Source organism: Pleurodeles waltl, chromosome 2_1 (assembly GCF_031143425.1).
Source record: "Pleurodeles waltl isolate 20211129_DDA chromosome 2_1, aPleWal1.hap1.20221129, whole genome shotgun sequence".
In the NCBI taxonomy this organism is placed as follows: Eukaryota; Metazoa; Chordata; class Amphibia; order Caudata; family Salamandridae; genus Pleurodeles; species Pleurodeles waltl.
In genome coordinates, this window is record NC_090438.1 from 749,800,212 (window position 1) to 749,823,020 (window position 22,809).

General features: G+C 43.0%; 1 protein-coding gene across 1 annotated transcript in view; it reads left to right on the top strand.

Moving 5' to 3' along the window:
- The window catches only part of FAM217A (family with sequence similarity 217 member A), an 82,076-nt gene that overhangs the window by 51,805 nt on the left and 7,462 nt on the right, over positions 1-22,809 (top strand). Inside the window, exon 3 of the mRNA XM_069206665.1 lies at positions 1,094-1,182. Coding sequence (XP_069062766.1) covers positions 1,094-1,182 — 89 coding nt within the window. The remainder of the gene's footprint in view (positions 1-1,093; positions 1,183-22,809) is intronic.

The following is a 22,809-nucleotide window of genomic DNA, read 5'->3' on the forward strand; positions in this document are numbered from 1 at the left end:
TACAATAGTTACCTTCCATAAAATACCACAAGATGGTAGTATAACATAAAAGATTTGAGTGTCTTTCAAGTAAGATTAAAAATTTGCGCAGGCATACATGGATTAATGGAAAATATTCGGTGTCTGATTTTTTTATTCTTACTTTCTTTCTTTTGCTTTCATGCGTATGCCCCAGGTTATTAAAATACTTTCCCTGCGTTTGCATCAATCATTTCTGCTCTGGGGCGATCTCGCTGTGAAGTGGAAAGATGATCTTCCCTCTGGCACTCTACTGGAAGTGGACATCTGTTGCAAGCGCTGCCTCCTCAATTGGTGCTTAATTTGAGCCTGTGGTTGCTCATGGTGACCAAAGGCACCCGTTTTTGTGGACCGCGGCGCTTATTACTGCACCAGACATTTACAGAGAGAAAACAAACAAAACGGAAAGATGAAGGTAGAAAAGACGGAAAATCTGTCAAAAAGGAGGAAGCAGGAAAGAACCTACAAGAGTGAAATAAAGGAGCAAGGGGTGTCTGGTAGTGGAGTATAGAGGCATGAGTTGGAATGAAGACTACACGGCCTTTGTAATGGGGGCGACAACATTTAATGGCACAGCGGGCTTCCAGGCAGAGCTTGGGGCATCAGCACTCATTCTTTCACAAATTAAGCACGGCTCCTCATCATTTATGTATGTATTTATTTATTTGATGCTGCGTGTTGCCTTTTAGTAATTTCAAAGCGCTGGCAAGTTGGAAGCACAGTCTGATTGCTTGCGGAGGTAGTTAGCACTCAAATAGTTTCCAATTCTTGTAGATATCGTTGGTTGCCCATGTGGGGCTTATATTTAGAAAGGTCATCAGAAAATCTCTTCATGTGTTTGGAATTCGTAGGTCAGTGAAACACACCTATCAGTTCATAATGCAGTAGTGGGTTATGTGGCAAACACCTCTATATCAGAGGATTGCTTGATTAGTTCTAGGCAGGCTTCTTTGACAGTGAAACAATAAACAAATGTTACAATGTTGTGAATGTTACAAGTTCTGATGAATTTATCAAGTCAATGGGTGCTAAAATCATTCATCTAATCCCTGTATATATAATTTTTTTATCATAGCGCCAACGAAATGCTTTACTTTGTAGTCCACCCCTGTCATCTCATACCTGGAACAAAAGACCTAAACAAGAAAATGGCGCAATGAACAGGTAAAGCGATGTTTTATTGAAAATATTGGATGCATTTGAATTTCCCTTGTCATAGCAGCCTTTACACTTTTTTAATTCAAGTCTTTTTTATTAAGATTTTATAAGAGTAAAAGAGTACACACATGTAAGTGTAAGCCAATTACATGGTGTCACGTTGGGGATACATAAAGTCTTTAGAGTAGAGTATTTCTGTTTTTTGACATGGGTGGTAAGTAAGATATTGGGTGAGGGTAGTTGCATGAATGTAAGTTGGGGGAGTTGTTTTTTGCATGGGGGGGTCAAAAAGATGATAGTAAAGTTGTGATTGGGGTCGCCCCAACTATAAGCTGTAAGGACAAACAAAGAAAGAGAGAAGGATACACAGGAGTAAGAAGAGAGTAGAGTCAGAGGAGGGGTATGTCTGGTGTGGAGGGTGCGTGGGGGGAGGTGATGGGGAAGAAAGGGGCAGGGTAGAAAATGGGTGTGATTATGGGGTATGGTAAGCACAAAATTGTCTAACCTGGACCAGATACTATCTTTCCTCCATGAATTTGTCTTCAGATATGAGATTAGGGAGTTATCCGCTGTAGATTTAGAATTTGTGATATAGTTTTGCCTATTTCTGCCCCAATTTATTTCAAGAAAGTGCTGCCCGCAGCATGTGGCCTAAGAGTTCTGTCTCTTTTTCACAGCTCCAGCAGGTATCAGAATTACAGAGACTGAGCCTGAACAGTTTAGTCGGGGTCCAGTGGACCATGTAAGTCACCCAGTATCTACTTTGGGCTAGGGATGGTGTAATTTTGTTTGAGGTCAGGTTTGACCAAATGTGTGGCTAGTTTAGTGGTGTCACTTGCTGGAGGTCTGATTCAAAAAGGAGTGATTCACATTTGTTTTGTATTGATTTGGTTAGTGCAGAGTTAGTAGGGGACAGTAAGGAGTAAAGTTTGGACGCAACGTGGCCTCCTTTGTTGTATGAACATAAAACATTGGGTATAACAGCAGTAATGGTGGATTTGTGTCTGGAGATGGTTGCTTTGATTTTTAAGTGGAAGTCTGTCTTTGAGATCAAATTTGGCTCTGAGGTGGGGAAAAGGTAGTGGGTTTTGGGGAATGCCAAGGTCTTCTATTATCAGTATGCCTTTATTTGCCCAATTATCTTGAAAGATTGTTTTTCCATCTATTTTTAGTTGCCCGTTGTGCCATAGAGAGGCAAGGTAGTTTATTATTGTACAGATTGTGAAGGCACACGTATAACAATTTATAAACAACACCCAACACATCCATATCAGACAAAGGTTTACCAAAAATGTATGTTCGATGGCATGTGTAGCTGCAGATACACATGCTGTGCACATCCCGCCATCTGGTGTTGGGCTCGGAGTGTTACAAGTTGTTTTTCTTTGAAGAAGTCTTTTCGAGTCACGAGACCGAGGGACTCCTCCCATTTCGACTCCATTGCGCATGGGCGTCGACTCCATCTTAGATTGTTTTTTTTCCGCCATCGGGTGTGGACGTGTTCCTTTTTCGCTCCGTGTTTCGGGTCGGAAAGTTAGTTAGAATCTCGGAAAAATCGTCGGTATTGTTTGCGTTCGGTATCGGGTTAGTTACAACAGATCGACACCGAATTGAGAAGAGCTCCGGTGGCCCGTCGGGGTTTTTCGATTCCCGTCGGGGCCTGGTCGGCCCGGCCACGTGTCTCTTCAAGACTGATGCAACGGACCCCATTCCGCTTCTGTCTAAAATGCCATAACAAGTATCCATATACAGATCAACACCTGGTCTGTAACTTGTGTTTGTCACCAGAACACAAGGAGGATACTTGTGAGGCCTTCCGAGCGTTTCGGTCGAGGAAGACACTCAGGGACCGAAGAGCAAGAAGACTGCAAATGGCGTCGGCGCCGACAGGACAAGGGTGTTTCGAGGAGGAGGAAGAAACATTCTCCATCCAGGATTCGGACTCGGAGGAGGTCGATCCCGAAGAAACGCCGAAAACCACGAGTAAGACGTCGAAACAAAAAATTCACGAAAAGACTGCCAAAACCCAGGGGACGCCACCGCCAACAGGCCATGGCTTAACCCAAAAAGTAGGTGACCGTCCATCGGCACCGAAAAAGGGCGAGCTGGTGTCGAAGTCATCCGACTCCGGTCAAGATACAGGCATGCAGCAATCTCGGGCCCGAGAGAGTGGCTCCGAAAAGATTCGGCACCGAAATTGGTCAGCACCAAGAGGGCACTACGCCGAAAAGCAAAAAGATTTTCTCGGAGCCGAAAAAAGCAGCAGAAAAGGTTTCGGTGCCGAAACATCCGGCCTCCGAACCGAAAATTAGTTCCTATTCAGAGGAACAAGGACTGTCCTCTCGAATGAAGACACACAGATTTGAAGAAGAATTACAGACAATAGAGCCAGATCACACGCAAAGGCGGCTCTTTATTCAGAAAGATACAGGAAAGATCAGCACTCTTCCCCCAATCAGAATGAAACGAAAACTTGACTTCCAAGACAAGGACAAGGACAAACAGCCACAAGCAAAAGTGGCTAAACAAATAACACCACCACCATCCCCACATCACTCTCCACAACTATCACCGGTAGCCACTCCACCAATGATGCAATCCCCAACACATACGGGGATGAGTCAAGATGACCCTGACGCATGGGACCGTTACGTCGCACCAGTGTCAGACAATAGTCCTCAATGCTATCTAGCAAGGCCCTCGCCACCTGAGGATAGTACAGGCTACATTCAAGTGGTATCAAGGGCAGCAGCATTTCACAATGTCAGCCTTCACTCAGAACCCATTGAAGATGACTTCCTTTTTAATACACTGTCGTCTACGCACAGTCAATATCAAAGTCTGCCAATGTTGCCCGGAATGCTAAAACACTCCAAACAAGTGTTTGAAGAGCCTGTCAAAGGGAGAGCCATTACTCCAAGAGTAGATAAAAAATATAAACCGCCACCAACAGACCCAGTGTACATCACACAACAGCTATCACCAGACTCTGTTGTAGTTGGAGCAGCGCGCAAAAGAGCCAACTCTCATACTTCAGGAGACGCGCCACCTCCAGATAAAGAGAGTAGAAAATTCGACGCGGCACAGGCAGCAAACCAGTGACGTATTGCAAATTCGCAAGCTTTGCTAGCCAGATATGATAGGGCCCATTGGGACGAGATGCAACACCTTATTGAACACTTGCCAAAGGAGTTTAAAAAAAGAGCGCAGCAAGTGGTCGAAGAGGGACAAAATATCTCCAATAATCAAATTCGATCAGCAATGGATGCTGCAGACACAGCTGCTAGAACTGTCAACACAGCAGTAACGATAAGGAGGCATGCATGGCTGCGTACATCAGGATTTAAACCAGAGATACAGCAAGCTGTTCTGAATATGCCATTCAACGGACAGCAGTTGTTTGGGTCGGAGGTGGACACTGCAATTGAAAAATTTAAAAAAGACACTGACACGGCCAAAGCCATGGGCGCGCTTTACTCCCCCAGAGCAGAGGCACATTTCTAAAAACACAATTTCGAGGGGGGTTTCGAGGGCAAACCACAGAAGCCACAACCTCACAAACAAAGCCCACTTACCAGAGCCAGTATCAGCGGGGAGGTTTTCGGGGACATTATAGAGGAGGACAGTTTCAAAGAAACAGAGGAAAGTTCCAAAGTCCCAAAACTCCTCAAAACAAACAGTGACTTCAAGGTCACAAATCCTCAACACATAACACCTGTGGGGGGGAGACTAACCAAGTTTTACACACATTGGGAGGAAATAACAACAGACACTTGGGTCTTAGCAATTATCCAGCATGGTTATTGCATAGAATTTCTCAAATTCCCTCCAAACGTCCCACCGAAAACACACATTATGTCAAAACAACATATAGATCTTCTAGGACTAGAAGTTCAGGCATTGCTACAGAAAGAAGCAATAGAATTAGTACCAAAAGATCAATTAAACACAGGAGTTTACTCGCTGTACTTCCTGATACCCAAAAAGGACAAGAGCCTGAGACCGATACTAGATCTCAGAACATTAAATACCTACATCAAATCAGACCATTTTCACATGGTTACTCTACAAGACGTAATCCCACTGCTCAAACAACAAGACTACATGACAACACTAGACCTAAAGGATGCATATTTCCATATACCAATACATCCTTCACACAGAAAGTACCTAAGGTTTGTATTCCAAGGGATACATTACCAATTCAAAGTGTTGCCATTCGGAATAACAACTGCGCCAAGAGTTTTTACAAAATGCCTGGCAGTAGTAGCTGCACATATCAGAAGGCAGCAAATACATGTGTTCCCATACCTAGACGATTGGTTAATCAAAACCAATACGCTAAAACGGTGTTCACAACACACAAAATATGTCATAGAAACCCTACACAAACTAGGTTTCTCAATCAACTACGCAAAGTCACACCTGCAGCCGTGCCAAACACAGCAATACTTAGGAGCAACAATAAACACAGCAAAAGGGATTGCTACTCCAAGTCCACAAAGAGTACAAACATTTCACAATGTAATACAAACCTTGTATCCAAAACAAAAAGTACAAGTCAAAATAATACTGAAACTACTAGGCATGATGTCCTCATGCATAGCCATTGTCCCAAATGCAAGGTTACACATGCGGCCCTTACAACAGTGCCTAGCATCACAATGGTCACAAGCACAGGGTCAGCTTCTAGATCTGGTGTTGATAGACCGCCAAACATACATCTCGCTTCAATGGTGGAACAGTATAAATTTAAACCAAGGGCGGCCTTTCCAAGACCCAGTGCCACAATACGTGATAACAACAGATGCTTCCATGACAGGGTGGGGAGCACACCTCAATCAACACAGCATCCAAGGACAATGGAACATACAGCAAAAACAGTTACACATAAATCACCTAGAACTGTTGGCGGTATTTCTAGCGCTGAAAGCATTTCAACCCATGATAACCCACAAATACATTCTTGTCAAAACAGACAACATGACAACAATGTACTACCTAAACAAACAAGGAGGGACACACTCAACACAGTTGTGTCTCCTAACACAGAAAATATGGCATTGGGCTATTTACAACCACATTCGCCTAATAGCACAATTTATTCCAGGAATTCAGAATCAGTTAGCAGACAATCTCTCACGGGATCACCAACAGATCCACGAATGGGAGATTCACCCACAAATACTGAACACTTACTTCCAAATTTGGGGAACACCACAAATAGATCTATTTGCAATGAAGGAAAACTCAAAATGCCAAAACTTCGCATCCAGGTACCCACAACATCAGTCCCTGAGACAATGCGCTATGGATGAACTGGTCAGGGATATTTGCTTACGCTTTTCCCCCTCTCCCACTCCTTCCATATCTAGTAAACAAGTTGAGTCAAAACAAACTCAAACTCATACTAATAGCACCAACATGGGCAAGGCAACCTTGGTACACAACACTACTAGACCTGCCAGTAGTACCTCATGTCAAACGACCAAACAGACCAGATCTGTTAACACAACACAAACAACAGATCAGGCATCCAAATCCAGCATTGCTGAATCTAGCAATTTGGCTCCTGAAATCCTAGAATTCGGACACTTAGACCTCACACAAGAATGTATGGAGGTCCTAAAACAGGCTAGAAAGCCTACCACTAGACACTGCTATGCAAATAAATGGAAAAGATTTGTCTATTACTGCCATAATAATCAAATTCAACCCTTACACGCATCTACAAAAGATATAGTAGGATACTTACTACATTTGCAAAAAGCAAAACTAGCTTTCTCTTCCATAAAAATACATCTTGCTGCAATTTCAGCTTACCTGCAAATTACGCACTCAACTTCATTATTTAGGATACCAGTCATAAAAGTGTTTATGGAAGGCCTAAAGAGAATTATACCACCAAGAACGCCACCAGTTCCTTCATGGAACCTCAACATTGTCTTAACACGACTCATGGGCCCACCTTTTGAGCCCATGCACTCTTGTGAAATGCAATACTTAACGTGGAAAGTTGCATTTTTAATTGCCATCACATCTCTAAGAAGAGTGAGTGAAATTCAAGCGTTTACCATTCAAGAACCATTTATTCAAATACACAAAAATAAAGTTGTTCTACGAACAAATCCCAAATTTTTACCAACAGTAATCTCACCGTTCCACTTGAATCAAACGGTAGAATTACCAGTGTTCTTCCCACAGCCAGATTCTGTAGCTGAAAGAGCACTACATACATTAGACATCAAAAGAGCACTAATGTACTACATTGACAGAACAAAACTAATTCGAAAGACAAAACAACTATTTATCGCCTTTCAAAAACCTCATACAGGAAATCCAATTTCAAAACAAGGCATTGCTAGATGGATAGTTAGGTGCATTCAAACCTATCTTAAAGCTAAAAGAGAACTGCCTATTACACCAAAGGCACACTCAACCAGAAAGAAAGGTGCTACCATGGCCTTTCTAGGAAATATTCCAATAAACGAAATATGTAAGGCAGCGACATGGTCTACGCCTCATACATTTACCAAGCACTACTGTGTAGATGTGCTAACTGCACAACAAGCAAAAGTAGGTCAAGCTGTACTAAAAACATTATTCCAAACTACTTCAACTCCTACAGGCTGAACCACCGCTTTTGGGGAGATAACTGCTTACTAGTCTATGCACAGCATGTGTATCTGCAGCTACACATGCCATCGAACGGAAAATGTCACTTACCCAGTGTACATCTGTTCGTGGCATTAGTCGCTGCAGATTCACATGCGCCCACCCGCCTCCCCGGGAGCCTGTAGCCGTTTAGAAGTAGATCTTAAACATTTGTACATTTGTAAATAGATTACTTGAAACTTTATTATGTACATACGCATTCACTCCATTGCATGGGCACTATTACTAGCATACACAACTCCTACCTCACCCTCTGCAGGGAAAACAATCTAAGATGGAGTCGACGCCCATGCGCAATGGAGTCGAAATGGGAGGAGTCCCTCGGTCTCGTGACTCAAAAAGACTTCTTCGAAGAAAAACAACTTGTAACACTCCGAGCCCAACACCAGATGGCGGGATGTGCACAGCATGTGAATCTGCAGCGACTAATGCCACGAACAGATGTACACTGGGTAAGTGACATTTTCCTTTCCCAACACAGTACTAGCTTATAAATCCAAATTTAGAATTTGTATCTAAATCCAATACACATTTAATAAAACTAAAAACTGAAAACCAGCATTCCAAATTATATACTCCTTCGGTAATTGTTTATGATACCAAGTTCATAATTCCAAAGGCATTTTCCAATATATCCAGTCTCAGATGATCCCACTTATTAATCCTTAGATTGACTTGAATGGTCCTCAATAGATTCTTACATGTCCATCAATATTTTCTTCCAAAATCCTCTTACTTGTCAACACGTGTTTCATCCGGGGAGTACCCCTGGATTTCTTCAGGACCTTCACATCCAATATTGTGTTTCAGGACCTTCAAATCCAATGCTGTGTTCCTCCTAAATATCTTGTCTCATGGTATCATTTTCAATTTACATAAGTTATAACTAGAAGTAAATGAAGAATATATCTCTAATTATTATGTATTTTATCTTTATATAGAAGTATATCTGTCAAAATATTTCCTCTTGTGAAACTCACCGAATTCCATGTTACAATTCCACATATATTGTGTGTTACTTCCACCCCACTTCGTCTCCAATAGTATCTATTATAATGAAATTCCAAGTCAACAACTGTTGCCCATAGTAGCATTATCCGTATGTATTAGTATCACATGTATACATTTCAGCTCATATCTCACCTGTTAGCAATATTGCATCGCTCGCGAGTACGCTGGCTAACTAGTTTGTTTTCTCCAAACCGAGCTCAGCCGACTCGGTCCTATTTAATGTCCGCGGTTAAACTATGGAAATCAACAACAGACTACGAAGTCGTTTGTGTCCGTGTAAGTAAAAATAGAAAACGGACTAGTTTTTACCGTTGTGAGTGCCTTTGCCCGATTGCTCTGTATATAATCGCCACCTTCCTAACCGCAAGTTTCCGAACAGTTTACTTTCGTGCTATTTATATCCATTTATAAATTTGTATTCTATTTCCATAACCCATACATTAATTGCTAACCGCTTTTAAAATAATCTTACATAGATTCCAAAGAGAAATAAGATGAGGTACGTACTCTAAAATTCAATAGATTGATGCAAGTAAAAAAATGTTTTCATGAAAGTTCAATTACATATAGAAACCTCCAATCCAATTTCCAGTTGCACAGAAGTGTTATATATATCAAATATATATCAAATATATCAAAGATTCCAGATTGGACAACGCTCCAAAGCGTAATCCTAAACCAAATGTCTTATTCTACTATGTAACAATGTATTTTCAAACCCTATTTACCTCACCCTCATAGGTTTGCACTGCAGTTTCGACGCAAAGTATAATTATATACTACTCCTAAGCTGTTTTTTATATATGATATGATTTTTGTCCTTACTCTCAATTAATTATCCCCAAGAAAATATTCCATCTCGTGATCGGTATTTAACCCTTGTTCCACAGCTCCTAATCGCATAATCCATATTGACTCCCTTCTACGTAGGGCCAGTTCCCTATTGCCTCCTCGCGGATTTACTCCACAATGATCAAAACCAAAGAATTTAAATGTCTTATGGCTTCCTTGTGCAACACATATTTTCATATGAGAGGCTATAGGGTATCTCTCGTCTTCTTGCCTGATTGCTCTCCAGTGCTCGGAAATTCTAATCTTGAGGGGACGTATTGTACTGCCCACATATATTTTATCACATTTACATACAAGCATGTAAATGACATATCTCGTGTTGCAATCTATATGTGCCCTTATATTTATCCTGTGACCATTTATATCCAAGAAGTCTTTTTTAGCTTGCCATGCCCATTTGCACATTGCACATGATCCACATCTATAAAAATCTAAATTTCGTGCATTGAGCCAATCTGGTTTTCTCTTGTCCACCAAATAACTAGGGCCTAAGATATTGTTAAGGGTACTACCTCTCCTAAATGAAACTTCTGGTTTGTTACCAATAAATTTCCTCAATATCCCATCTTGAGTAAGTATTGACCAATGCTTCTTCATTATTCTCAGCATTCTTTGAGAACTGTCCGTGTAATCCAATATAATTCTTAAATTCTGTGTACTGTCTTTCTTTTTCTCCTTGTCTATCCGAGTAAGTGACATTAGTGTCTGGGGACGAGAGATCCTTAGAGCTTTCTCTTGAGATTTACGTATCACTATCCTTGAATAGCCCCTCGCTTCAAATCTATATCCCATCTCCTCAATGACCTTTTGGAAATCACAGTCTCTACTACAATTTCTTAGAGCTCTCACCATCTCCCCTAGTGGTATAGCTTCTATCTGGTGCTTTGGATGCGCACTCGTTGCATGTAGTAGGGTGTTGCAAGATGGAATATTTTCTTGGGGATAATTAATTGAGAGTAAGGACAAGAATCATATCATATATAAAAAACAGCTTAGGAGTAGTATATAATTATAGTTTGCGTCGAAACTGCAGTGCACACCTATAAGGGTGAGGTAAATAGGGTTTGAAAATACATAGTAGAATAAGACATTTGGTCTAGGATTACGCTTTGGAGCGTTGTCCAATCTGGAATCTTTGATATATTTGGGATATATAACACTTCTGTGCAACTGGAAATTGGATTGGAGGTTTATATATGTAATTGAACTTTCTTCTAAAATGTTTTTACTTGCATCAATCTATTGAATTTTAGAGTACGTACCTCATCTTATTTCTCTTTGGAATCTATGTAAGATTATTTTAAAAGCGGTTAGCAATTAGTGTATGGGTTATGGAAATAGAATAAAAATGTATAAATGGATATAAATAGCACGAAAGTAAACTGTTCGGAAACTTGGGGTTAGGAAGGAGGCGATTATATACAGAGCAATCGGGCAAAGGCACTCACAACAGTAAAAACTAGTCCGTTTTCCATTTTTACTTACACGGACACAAACGACTTCGTAGTCCGTTGTTGATTTCCATAGTTTAACCGCGGAAGTTAAATAGGACCGAGTCGGCTGAGCTCGGTTTGGAGAAAACAAACTAGTTAGCCAGCGTACTCGCGAGCGATGCAATATTGCTAACAGGTGAGATATGAGCTGAAATGTATACATGTGATACTAATACATAGGGAAAATGCTACTATGGGCAACAGTTGTTGACTTTGAATTTCATTATAATAGATACTATTGGAGACGAAGTGGGGTGGAAGTAACACACAATATATGTGGAATTGTAACATGGAATTCGGTGAGTTTCACAAGAGGAAATATTTTGACAGATATACTTCTATATAAAGATAAAAGACATAGGCCCTCATTCCGACATTGGCCGGCGGCCTGTCGGGGGCCGCCAGAATACCGTTCCGCGGCCGAAAGACCGCGGCGGTGATTCTGACTTTCCCGCTGGGCTGGCGGGCGGCCGCCTTCAGGCCGCCCGCCAGCCCAGCGGGAAAGAGGCTTCCACGATGAAGCCGGCTCGGAATCGAGCCGGCGGAGTGGAAGCTGTGCGACGGGTGCAGTTGCACCCGTCGCGTATTTCACTGTCTGCAAAGCAGACAGTGAAATACATTTAGGGGCCCTCTTACGGGGGCCCCTGCAGTGCCCATGCCAGTGGCATGGGCACTGCAGGGGCCCCCAGGGGCCCCGCGACCCCCCCTACCGCCATCCGGTTCCCGGCGGGCGGACCGCCGGGAACTGGATGGCGGTAGGGGGGGTCGGAATCCCCTCGGCGGCGCAGCTAGCTGCGCCGCCTTCGAGGATTCCAATGGGCGGCGGTACACTGGCGGGAGACCGCCAGTGTTGCCGGTCCGACCGCGGCTTTACCGCCGCGGTCGGAATGCCCATTGGAGCACCGCCGGCCTGTCGGCGGTGCTCCCGCGGTCCTCCACCCTGGCGGTTTGAAACCGCCAGGGTCGGAATGAGGGCCATAATAATCAGAAATATATTCTTCATTTACTTCTAGTTATAACTTATGTAAATTGAAAATGATACCATGAGACAAGATATTTAGGAGGAACACAGCATTGGATTTGAAGGTCCTGAAACACAATATTGGATGTGAAGGTCCTGAAGAAATCCAGGGGTACTCCCCGGATAAAACACGTGTTGACAAGTAAGAGGATTTTGGAAGAAAATATTGATGGACATGTAAGAATCTATTGAGGACCATCTAAGTCAATCTAAGGATTAACAAGTGGGATCATCTGAGACTGGATATATTGGAAAATGCCTTTGGAATTATGAACTTGGTATCATAAACAATTACCGAAGGAGTATATAATTTGGACTGCTGGTTTTCAGTTTTTAGTTTTATTAAATGTGTATTGGATTTAGATACAAATTCTAAATTTGGATTTATACGCTAATATGTGTTGGGAAAATAAATTTTTGGTAAACCTTTGTCTGATACGGATGTGTTGGGTGTTGTTTATAAATTGTTATACGTGTACCTTCACAATCTGTAAAATATTGAGTAACTTTGTTACCATTTAGGGTTGTTTAGAGGGTGAAACCCCAGTGGAGAGCACCTTAAGGCAGTTATTTAATGGGTATTAGATCAGAGAGTAAGGGCGCCATTTACTCATAATCTTTTACCCTCTTTCAGAGTTTATAGTTTATTATTGATCTTACGAAGGGCATGCGCGGTGCACCTAAGAATGTTTGCGGAGTGTTCTGTTATTTTCTTAGTTGTAACAAAGGAGGTGAGGGAGAGGGGTCTAGGCAGTACTTGTTCGATCTCGAGCCAAAAGGGGGAGGTAGTTCAGGGAGGAGAAGGTCGAATGCTTCCCTGTTTAACTAGGACAGTGTGCTGATATCTCCTGTAATCAAGTAAGTTTAGGCTTCCCAATGCTTTTGTTAGTCCTAATATTTTTAGGGCAATTCTGGATTTTTGGGATTGCCATAAAAATGTGGTGAGGATTATGTCTATTTTGGCACAAAAAAAGTGTCTGAGAGGTATATGAGTGACATACTGATGAAGAATTTGATAAGTGGTGTGATCATTATTTTGATGGATTCTAATCTCTCCCACCATGTGATGAATTCAGAGGACCAGTTATCAATGGTGTCTTCAATTTTGTTTGAGGTCATATTCTTGTTATAGATAATGTATTCTCTAAGATTTGGGATGAACCATAAACCTAAATATCTTATTGTGTCAGGAGTCCAGTTGAGACCATGGTCACCTATAATGGATTTGTTACAGTATAAATTAAGAGGGAGGACCTCTGTTGTGTTTTTTTAAGACAGTATCCTGAGACCCCAACATATTTGTTGACAGTTGACTTGATATTGGGTTGCGCCAAGTCTGCTTGAGAGGTAAAGAAGAGGATGTCGTCAGCATAAGCGGTTACCTTCTGAGGGCGTGCCTTGAAGGGAATGCCTGGAATAGCAGGATTCAAGTGTGAGTAAGAATAGTAAGGGAGAGAGGGGGCACCCTTGTCTGTTCCCTTGATAGAGGGTGACTGCATTTGATAGAGAGCTGTTAATATTTACTCTGGCACAGGGTTCTTAGTATACGGCTAGAATCATCTTAATAAGAGAGGAGCTTAGGTTGAAGGTAGTGAGGGTGGCATGGAGGAACAACCAGGAGACCTTATCGAAGGACTTCTCCCTGTCTAGTGCTATTGCACATGCAGAGTGATCCAGGAGGGGGGCTTTTTTCTAATGTATGGCTAAATAGTCTAATGTAATCTGCGCTGAATCTACCGTGGATGAATCCAGTTTGGGAGGGGTGAATGATTTTGCTCAGGATCGGTTCTAATCTGAGTGCCAGGATTTTCACGTATATTTTGCAGTCAATATTTATTAGGGATAGTGGGCAGTACTTTTTGGGGTTGGAAGGGTCTTTCCCTTCTTTGGGGATGACTATTAGTGTCGCTTCTGCAGTCGTTCCTTGAATAGCGCCTGTGGTGGTGAAATGTGCAAAAAGGTCTTCTAATGGTGAAATTAAGGATGCAGACCATGTTTGGTAGAAGGAGGCTGGGAAGCCAGTTGAACCCAGTGCTTTTCTAGTTTTTAGTTTTTTTTTTTACTTCCTATAGGATTTTGTGACAAGAGATAGGTTTTTCTAAGGAAATCTTGGTAGCCTCATTCATTTTGGTAATGTTAATCTTTTCAAGATAGTCTAAGCAGGAGTCATGGGGTGTCATTACCTTTAGCATAGAGGGTGTCATAGAAATTTTCAAAGGCAACAAGAATGTATTTCTCTTTATTGGAAGCAATGCAATGCTCATTTGTTATAGAGACTATTCTGGCTTAACAACAGTTTTGTTTTAATTAAGAAGGTAGTATTCTGCCTGCTTTATTGTGGCCACACCATTTGATGCCTTTGAATCTTTTAACCAGCAGATGGACTTTATTGCTTAAGATTTTGTTGTACTTGTATTTCAGGTTGGTTAGCTGGTTTAGTTGTGATTTATCTCTGGAATGTTTAGGGTGTTTTCTAGTATTTTTATTTAATTGATCTAGTGCTGTGCTGTCTTGCTTATTTTTCCTTGCCATGAGTTTGACCATATGACCCTGACAGTGGTTTTCAGGGCATCCCATACAATTTGGGAGTTAGGAACTGATTTTCTGTTTGTTTCTATGAATTGGTCAATTGCCTTCTTTATTGTTTCTCTGAAGGTTGGATTTCTGTGAGAAGGTCATTCACGCTCCAAGTTTTGGATGTGGAGGCGGTATTTGATTTGTCATAAAGCAGAGAGATAAAGGCTTAGTCAGAAACTAAGGTTGGTTCAATAGTGAGGTTTGATGTAGCTGGGATGCCTGGTTTCTTCCACTAATATATTACAAATACAGGAGAAGGTGTTGTGGGGATGGGAGAAAAATGAGAACTCCTTGCCTGTGGGGTTCAATAGTCTCCAGATATCTTTTAACTTACGGGGTTTGCAGAGTTTTCACATCTGTTTGTGAGACTTATTGAGTTTAAATGAGCACACAGAGTTTCTGTGTAGGCTACCTGCCGAAGGCCTGCCTTGAGGGGGATGCCTGGAATAGAAGGATTAAAATCCCTGCCCGCTATGAGTCTACAGTGCGCAGGTAAGCTTGCCAAGATTTTGTTAAGGTTTGACCAAAAGGTTGGGATATCGCTGTTGGGAGTGTAGCTATTCACAATTATGAGATTGGATTTATCCTTTTGGAGTTTGGTAATGAGCCATCTACCTCCAGGGACTACCTCTGTTGCGGTAATGGTGAGCCCGAGGAGGTGGAAACAAGGGTGATTAGGCCATTTTTCTTATCTATGGCTGGAGCGCAGGATAAATCACCCATCTAGGATTGCTTTTTTATCAGAAATGCTTCTTTTAAGTCAGCTTTTGTTTCCTGTAAGAATACCAAGCCCCCCTGAGTTTGTGTGTATAGTCTAGGAATTTTTTTGTCATTTCGTTAGGTAATTTAGTCCCTTGACGTTACGGGATAGAATCTTGATTATGCATAGGGAAGAGGTGCTTGTCAAAGTTGCCCTGTGTGCTTTGCCAGAAGGAAAGGGTGGGAATGGCGGGACGTATGAAGGATAAAGGTGAAGACAATGGGGAAAGGGTGTAGGGGCAGGGGCAAATGGTATGGGATAGGGAAGTGAAAGAGGAAAATGCCATGGCCAAGAAGGAGCACCAAAGGAAGGAAGAAAAAGAGAGTAGGTTGAGGAGAGGATATAGATAGTATATGAGTGGCATAGTGGTTGGGAGTATTATGAATGAGTATCCTAAGAAGATACCTAGGAGAATCTATAAGGAGAGAGGGTGGTGGGGGCTATGAGGGGTTGAGCCTAAAAACAAAGGGCTGTCAGCCATGCCCTATAAGTAGTTTGTAATGAAATTCTGAATGAGTGCGAAGTATCCGCAGGGGAGGTTTTTGTATTGACGATCGAACATGGAGGTGTAACGAGATGTGTTGTGAATCACTGAGGTGCCCGCATGACAGAATGGGCTAGTAGGATGATCATAACTTAACTGGTTGTCTGATATCAATAGTGTTGTCAATTACTGTCAAATAATGGAGGTGACTGATTTTGAGATTACGTTGTTGGTGCCAGGTTGCGCCTGAGTGAATGAGTATATGCTAGGACGTGAGTGTCAGTTGATGATGTTAGAGAATAAAATTGGTAACCATGATAACAGTGAATAGTAAACCATTCCATGTAAAAACTAATATTATCTGTAATAGGCCAAGACTACTCCATGTGGCTGCTGTAAAAGCTGGGGTACCGGATACTCAACGGAATCTTTGATATTTAAGAATTAGAGACCTGCGTATGCAGCCAGATTTCATATAAAGGGCATTGTTGTTGCAGATCAGAAAAAACAGTAGTGAAGTATGCAATAACATGCAAAGATCCTGTAACAATAAATCATAACAGCTGAGAAGTCTTTTTAACTTCATGCAATCCAAGATATCTGCTTGTGGCTTCTATGAAAACTGGTGTAGTTGATCAGTGTACCCAACGGACACCCAGACACTCATGAACAAGATATCAGGATGCAGGTCTGAAATTCACTAAAAAGGCATTGTTAGTGCATTACTGACAAAACAGCCGTAGATTAGTATGCAGTTACATCTGAGGTTGCAGTAATAGGGAAGTCTTGCTGATGCAAATTAGAGGTGCATAAACAGCTCAAACGAATACAGCAGTGCAGAGATCATAAAGTCACACTAGAATATAAAGCACATTAGGGTACAAGAGATACAATAATGTGTAAAATGTATAGTGCATCAGAGGGTCTCTGATGATCCCTTAGTTAGTAATTTAGCTGGTTAGTCAGCTGTTTAGTCAATTAGGAAGTTAGTTACATATTTATTAGAATGCACATTGGGGCTATTGACACATATAGCATGCCATAAGCTCGGAAGTTCAGAGCTTTCAGAGACTCCGAACATTCGGATGTGTGACTGCTAAGTAGCACCCAAGCATAGGAAATTTGTGAGCTTACAATATGTGTTAGTTATTTTGTTAGTTGATAGTTGTTAGTGAGGGTTACATATGTAGTTTGTTGTTGCCTCTCATAAAGGCTTACCTTGGTGTGGATGAAGACCTGGGTTATTAGTGGTTGACTGGTGACGGGAACTTCTGGTTGTGCAGAATGAGTAAGTGTGTGTTAGAGAAGTAGGTACAGGTTAGTGTTTGGTTAGAGTTTGTCAAAAGAGTAGGCGAACAGCAGAGTCTTTGTGCACAATATTAGGAACACATCTTCAAATTTTCGATATCTGCAATGAAGGATTCCAAGTCCTTAGGATCCCCGAAGATGGTAGTCTTCCCATTGTGGATTGTCTTTAGGCGTGCTGGTCCAATGAAGGAGAATTGTATTGTTATATTTTTTTAGGGTTTGACGTTGGGACTGAAATGCTTTCCTCTTTTTAACTGTGTCTTTTGAGGAGTCTTGTGAGATCCCAATGGATGCCGCTTGCCATTTGATTCTTTGTTTTTTCTTCATTTGGGTCTAGATTGCCTCAGTTTGATAGTACCGAAGGGGTCTGAAGATGAGATCCCTCAGTGTGTCAGAGTGTTTAGTGACATGGGTGAGATCTCTGTGGGCATGTGTAATTTCAAAGTCTTTAACAAAGTTTATTCCTAAGGCTTGGGGAGTCCATTTTTCGATGAACGCATCACAGAATGGAGCTCGATTCTCCACTCCTTCTGGTAGACCAAATATACAAAGGTTAGCTCTCCTATTTCTGTCCTCTAATTGTGTGATGTTTTTCTCCAAGCATGCCAGTCTTGTTGAAGTGGTTGCAATTGCCTTTGCTGAGTTTTATTTATGGTCCGCCAGATGACTTATGCGCGTTTCCACTTAGGTGACTCCGCTACTCAATAGGAGCATGTCCTGCTTCAAAGAGGAGAGATCAGTTTGCATAGATTCCGTAGTTATTTTTGTCAACTGTGAAAGGGTGTGGAGGGTGTCCAATTCTTTCATAATTAATTCTAGTGTTGCATAGTTGTCTGTTTTGGGTTTGATGGGGGAATCTGGAGTTGGCGGGCTTCTGCTTACATCTTTTTTGGGCTGGTTTAGATCCTCTGGGTCCTCCCCTGTTTTGTGTCTTTGGTTCTCCCATGTTGGCATAGAGTTTTTTTCTCAGTGGGTAATCAGTGATTGTTGAGCCGCTTTTTAAGGTTCGCTGATTGGATAGAAGAGTATGTATGACGTTTACCAGGATTTTGTTATGAACTGAAGTTTTTATTTAAATTGGAGCGTAGCCCCACTTGACACACAGATATCCCATTATGACATTGTTGAGGGGGCTCCCAGTGCTATTCAGTGCAACAGGGTTCCCTCCATACATCAGACCCCAACCTCATTTAAACTCCCCGGGGCTCCCAGGGATCACCAGTATTCACTTCTGGTGGGTTATCAATGAGGTCTCAGTGTAGGAAGTTGGCTCTGTACGTACTATTTCAAACTAAGAAATAGCATGCACAGAGTCCAAGGGTTCCTCTTAGAGGTAAGATAGTGGCAAAAAGAGATAATTCTAATGCTCTATTTTGTGGAAGTGTGGTCGAGCAGTAGGCTTAGAGGGTAGTGTTAAGCATTTGTTGTACACACACAGGCAATAAATGAGGAACACACACTCAAAGACAATTCCAGGCCAATAGGTTTTTGTATAGAAAAATATATTTTCTTAGTTTATTTTAAGAACCACAGGTTCAAGATTTACAAGTAATACTTCAAATGAAAGGTATTTCACTTAGGTAACTTATGAACTTTGAATCAGCAAAATAGCATGTACAGTTTTCACAAAAATGGCAATAAGCTATTTTAAAACTAGACACTGCAATTTTCAACAGTTCCTGGGGGAGGTAAGTGTTTGTTAGTTTTGCAGGTAAGTAAACCACCTACAGGGTTCAAAGTTGGGTCCAAGGTAGCCCACCGTTGGGGTTTCAGGGCAACCCTAAAGTTACCACACCAGCAGCTCAGGGCCGGTCAGGTGCAGAGGTCAAAGTGGTGCCAAAACGCATAGGCTTCAATGGAGAAGGGGGTGCCCCGGTTCCAGTCTGCCAGCAGGTAAGTACCCGCGTCTTCAGAGGGCAGACCAGGGGGGTTTTGTAGGCCACCGGGGGGGGACACAAGGCAGCACAAAAAGTACACCCTCAGCGGCACGGGGGCGGCCAGGTGCAGAGTGCAAACAAGCGTCGGGTTTGCAATGGAGTTCAATGGAAGACCCAGGGGTCTCTTCAGCGAAGCAGGCAGGCAAGGGTGGGGTTCCTTGGGGTAGCCACCACATGGGCAAGGGAGAGGGCCACCTGGGGGCCGCTTCTGCACTCGAGGTCAGATCCTTCAGGTCCTGGGGGCTGCGGGTGCAGTGTCTTTACCAGGTGTCGGGTTCTTAGAAGCAGGCAGCCGCGGTCAGGGGGAGCCTCTGGATTCCCTCTGCAGGCGTCGCTGGGGGGGGCCACAGGGGTCAACTCTGGCTACTCACAGGGTCGCAGTGACCGGGGAGTCCTCCCTGTAGTGTTGTTTCTCCGCAGGTCGAGCCGGGGGCGTTGGGTGCAGAGTGCAAAGTCCCACCCTTCCGGCGGGAAACATGTTGTCTTTAAAAGTTGCTTCTTTGTTTCAAAGATGTTTCTTCTTTGGAGCAGAGCCGCTGTCCTCAGGAGTTCTTGGTCCTTTTAGATGCAGGGTTGTCCTCCGAGGCTTCAGAGGTCGCTGGACCCTGCGGAACGCATCGCTGTTGCGGTTTTTCTTGAAATGGGGAAACAGGCCGGTAGGGCTGGGGCCAAAGCAGTTGGTGTCTCCATCTACTCTGCAGGGCTTTCAGGTCAGCAGTCCTTCTTCGTCTTCAGGTTGCAGGAATCTATCTTGCTAGGTTCTGGGAGCCCCTTATGGGTGTGTTTAGGTCTGGGGGGTTAGTAGCCAATGGCTACTAGCCCTGAGGGTGGCTACACCCTCTTTGTGCCTCCTCCCTAATCCTATTGGGGGAATCCTCCATCTGCAAGATGGAGGATTTCTAAAAGTCAGAGTCACCTCAGCTCAGGACACCTTAGGGGCTGTTCTAACTGGCCAGTGACTCCTCCTTGTTTTTCTCATTATCTCCTCCAGCCTTGCCGCCAAAAGTGGGGCCGTGGCCAGAGGGGGCGGGCATCTCCACTAGCTGGAGTGCCCTGGGGCGCTGTAACAAAGCCTTTGAGGCTCACCACCAGGTGTTACAGTTCCTGCAGGGGGAGGTGAGAAGCACCTCCACCCAGTACAGGCTTTGTTACTAGCCACAGAGTGGCAAAGGCACTCTCCCCATGTGGCCAGCAACATGTCTGGTGTGTGGCAGGCTGGTAAAACTAGTCAGCCCACACTGGAAGTCGGGTATGTTTTCAGGGGGCATCTCTAAGATGCCCTCTGGGGTGTATTTCACAATAAAATGTACACTGGCATCAGTGTGCATTTATTGTGCTGAGAAGTTTGATACCAAATTTCCCAGTTTTCAGTGTAGCCATTATGGTGCTGTGGAGTTCGTGTATGACAGACTCCCAGACCATATACTCTTATGGCTACCCTGCACTTACAATGTCTAAGGTTTTGCTTAGACACTGTAGGGGCTTAGTGCTCATGCACCTATGCCCTCACCTATGGTATAGTGCACCCTGCCTTAGGGCTGTAAGGCCTGCTAGAGGGGTGACTTACCTATGCCATAGGCAGTGTGAGGTTGGCATGGCACCCTGAGGGGAGTGCCATGTCGACTTATTCATTTTCTCCCCACCAGCACACACAAGCTGGCAAGCAGTGTGTCTGTGCTGAGTGAGGGGTCTCCAGGGTGGCATAAGACATGCTGCAGCCCTTAGAGACCTTCCCTGGCATCAGGGCCCTTGGTACCAGGGGTACTATTTACAAGGGACTTACCTGAATGCCAATGTGTGCCAATTGTGGAAACAAAGGTACAGGTTAGGGAAAGAACACTGGTGCTGGGGCCTGGTTAGCAGGCCTCAGCACACTTTCAAATCATAACTTGGCATCAGCAAAGGCAAAAAGTCAGGGGGTAACCATGCCAAGGAGGCATTTCCTTACACTCAGTGTATCAATGAGTATATCATTGAGTATTTCAGTGAGTAAACCAATGAGTGTATGAATGAGGTCTCAGTGTAAGCGGCTGGTTTTACTTAGGTGGTGCCACAGCACAGCCTCCTGGGCCTCGGCAGGTTTTATATCTGGGAAGAGTCTAGAAGCTGCAGCTCAGGTTGCGGTAGCCATCTTAGTGTCAGGCACTGAGTTGGGTGGCTCCTGGGTTACAGCAAAGGAGACTGTGCAATACATTTTAAAAGGAACATACCCATCAGCAGTCAGGTGTGTGGTAAGGGGCTTCGAAGGATCACAAGCATTGTGCTTTGGAATTTGGGGAAGTTCATGCAGAGCGGGCTTTCTCTCATTTGAAGATTGTCACTGTGTTGGCCATTTTGAGCACAGGAATTCCACTAGGGCAAGCAAGAAGAACAGGATCGCCTCCTCGTTGCGGCCTGAAGAATCACCACATTTACTGCAGTATCTGTGCTGGGCAGAACACCAGGATCACCAGATGTTTAGAGGATCAGGAGCGTCCCCGCTGGGGTGATTGTGTGCTTTTTGTAATAGGAAAAGTGGTTTTTTTCAGCGGGCACAGAGGAGCTCACCATTTAGGCAGCCATCTTCTAGGGCAGTAGCTGCGCCCCTGGGAACTTTATAATTTAACTCCTTAAGTGCTGAAGCTCCCTTCTCCCCTAACCCAACCTGAGCTCTTTTTTGATGTTTGTGGAAATTTGCACCTAAGCCTTCATAGCTATTTTTTCACATAAGGTATCCAGGCCAAATTTGAGTTGTTTTTCCCCCACACATGTTGGGGATACCAAAGGACCCAGAGTTTGTGAATTTCCTTGAAGCGAACTGAGAAAATAGCCAAAATGTAGCAACATTTTGGGGTTTATGGAAAAATAGGGAACATGTGCTGTGCAATAAAGTATGTGGGAGATCACCCTCTTCCCAACTTTTAAGATTAGACAGAGTTGTAAAAACATTTTTACTATAGTTTGTGCAGTTTTCTAAGTGGCAGTCATTTTTTCCCTATTTTTGTGGTTTTAAAGTACTTGCAGTTTGAGGTGGAAACGTGTTCAGCCCTTGGGTGAATCTGGAAAGTTACTCACTTCGAAAAAGTAGACACAATTCTGAATTCAGCAAGGGTCATTTGTGTTAATTGTTCACATTTTCTCAAAGAAACTGATCATGAAAGCAAAAACTAAGAGTAAGTAGGAAAAAATAGAAAAGGGTGAGAACATTTTCATCTGTAATTTTTTTTCCATGATGGCCGAATAACAAAAGTAAAATACTGTTATGTCCGAGAAACTCTTCTAGTCACATGAATTTATAGTGATTGTTTTTTATTGAAAAATACACCATATCAACAGCCGTGTGATTCACTAGGCATTTTGCAAAATATGTTCTTTCTTGCACAATGGCTTACATTTGGGAGCTCAAAGTGTATAGAAAACAACACATGTCCTACTATACTCACACCTCTGTAAAACAAATGGTGCCCCATTTGTGTTTGGCATAGAGCTCCTGGCAGGGAAAGCCATAAAAAAGCAACAAATAAACATCAAGATTT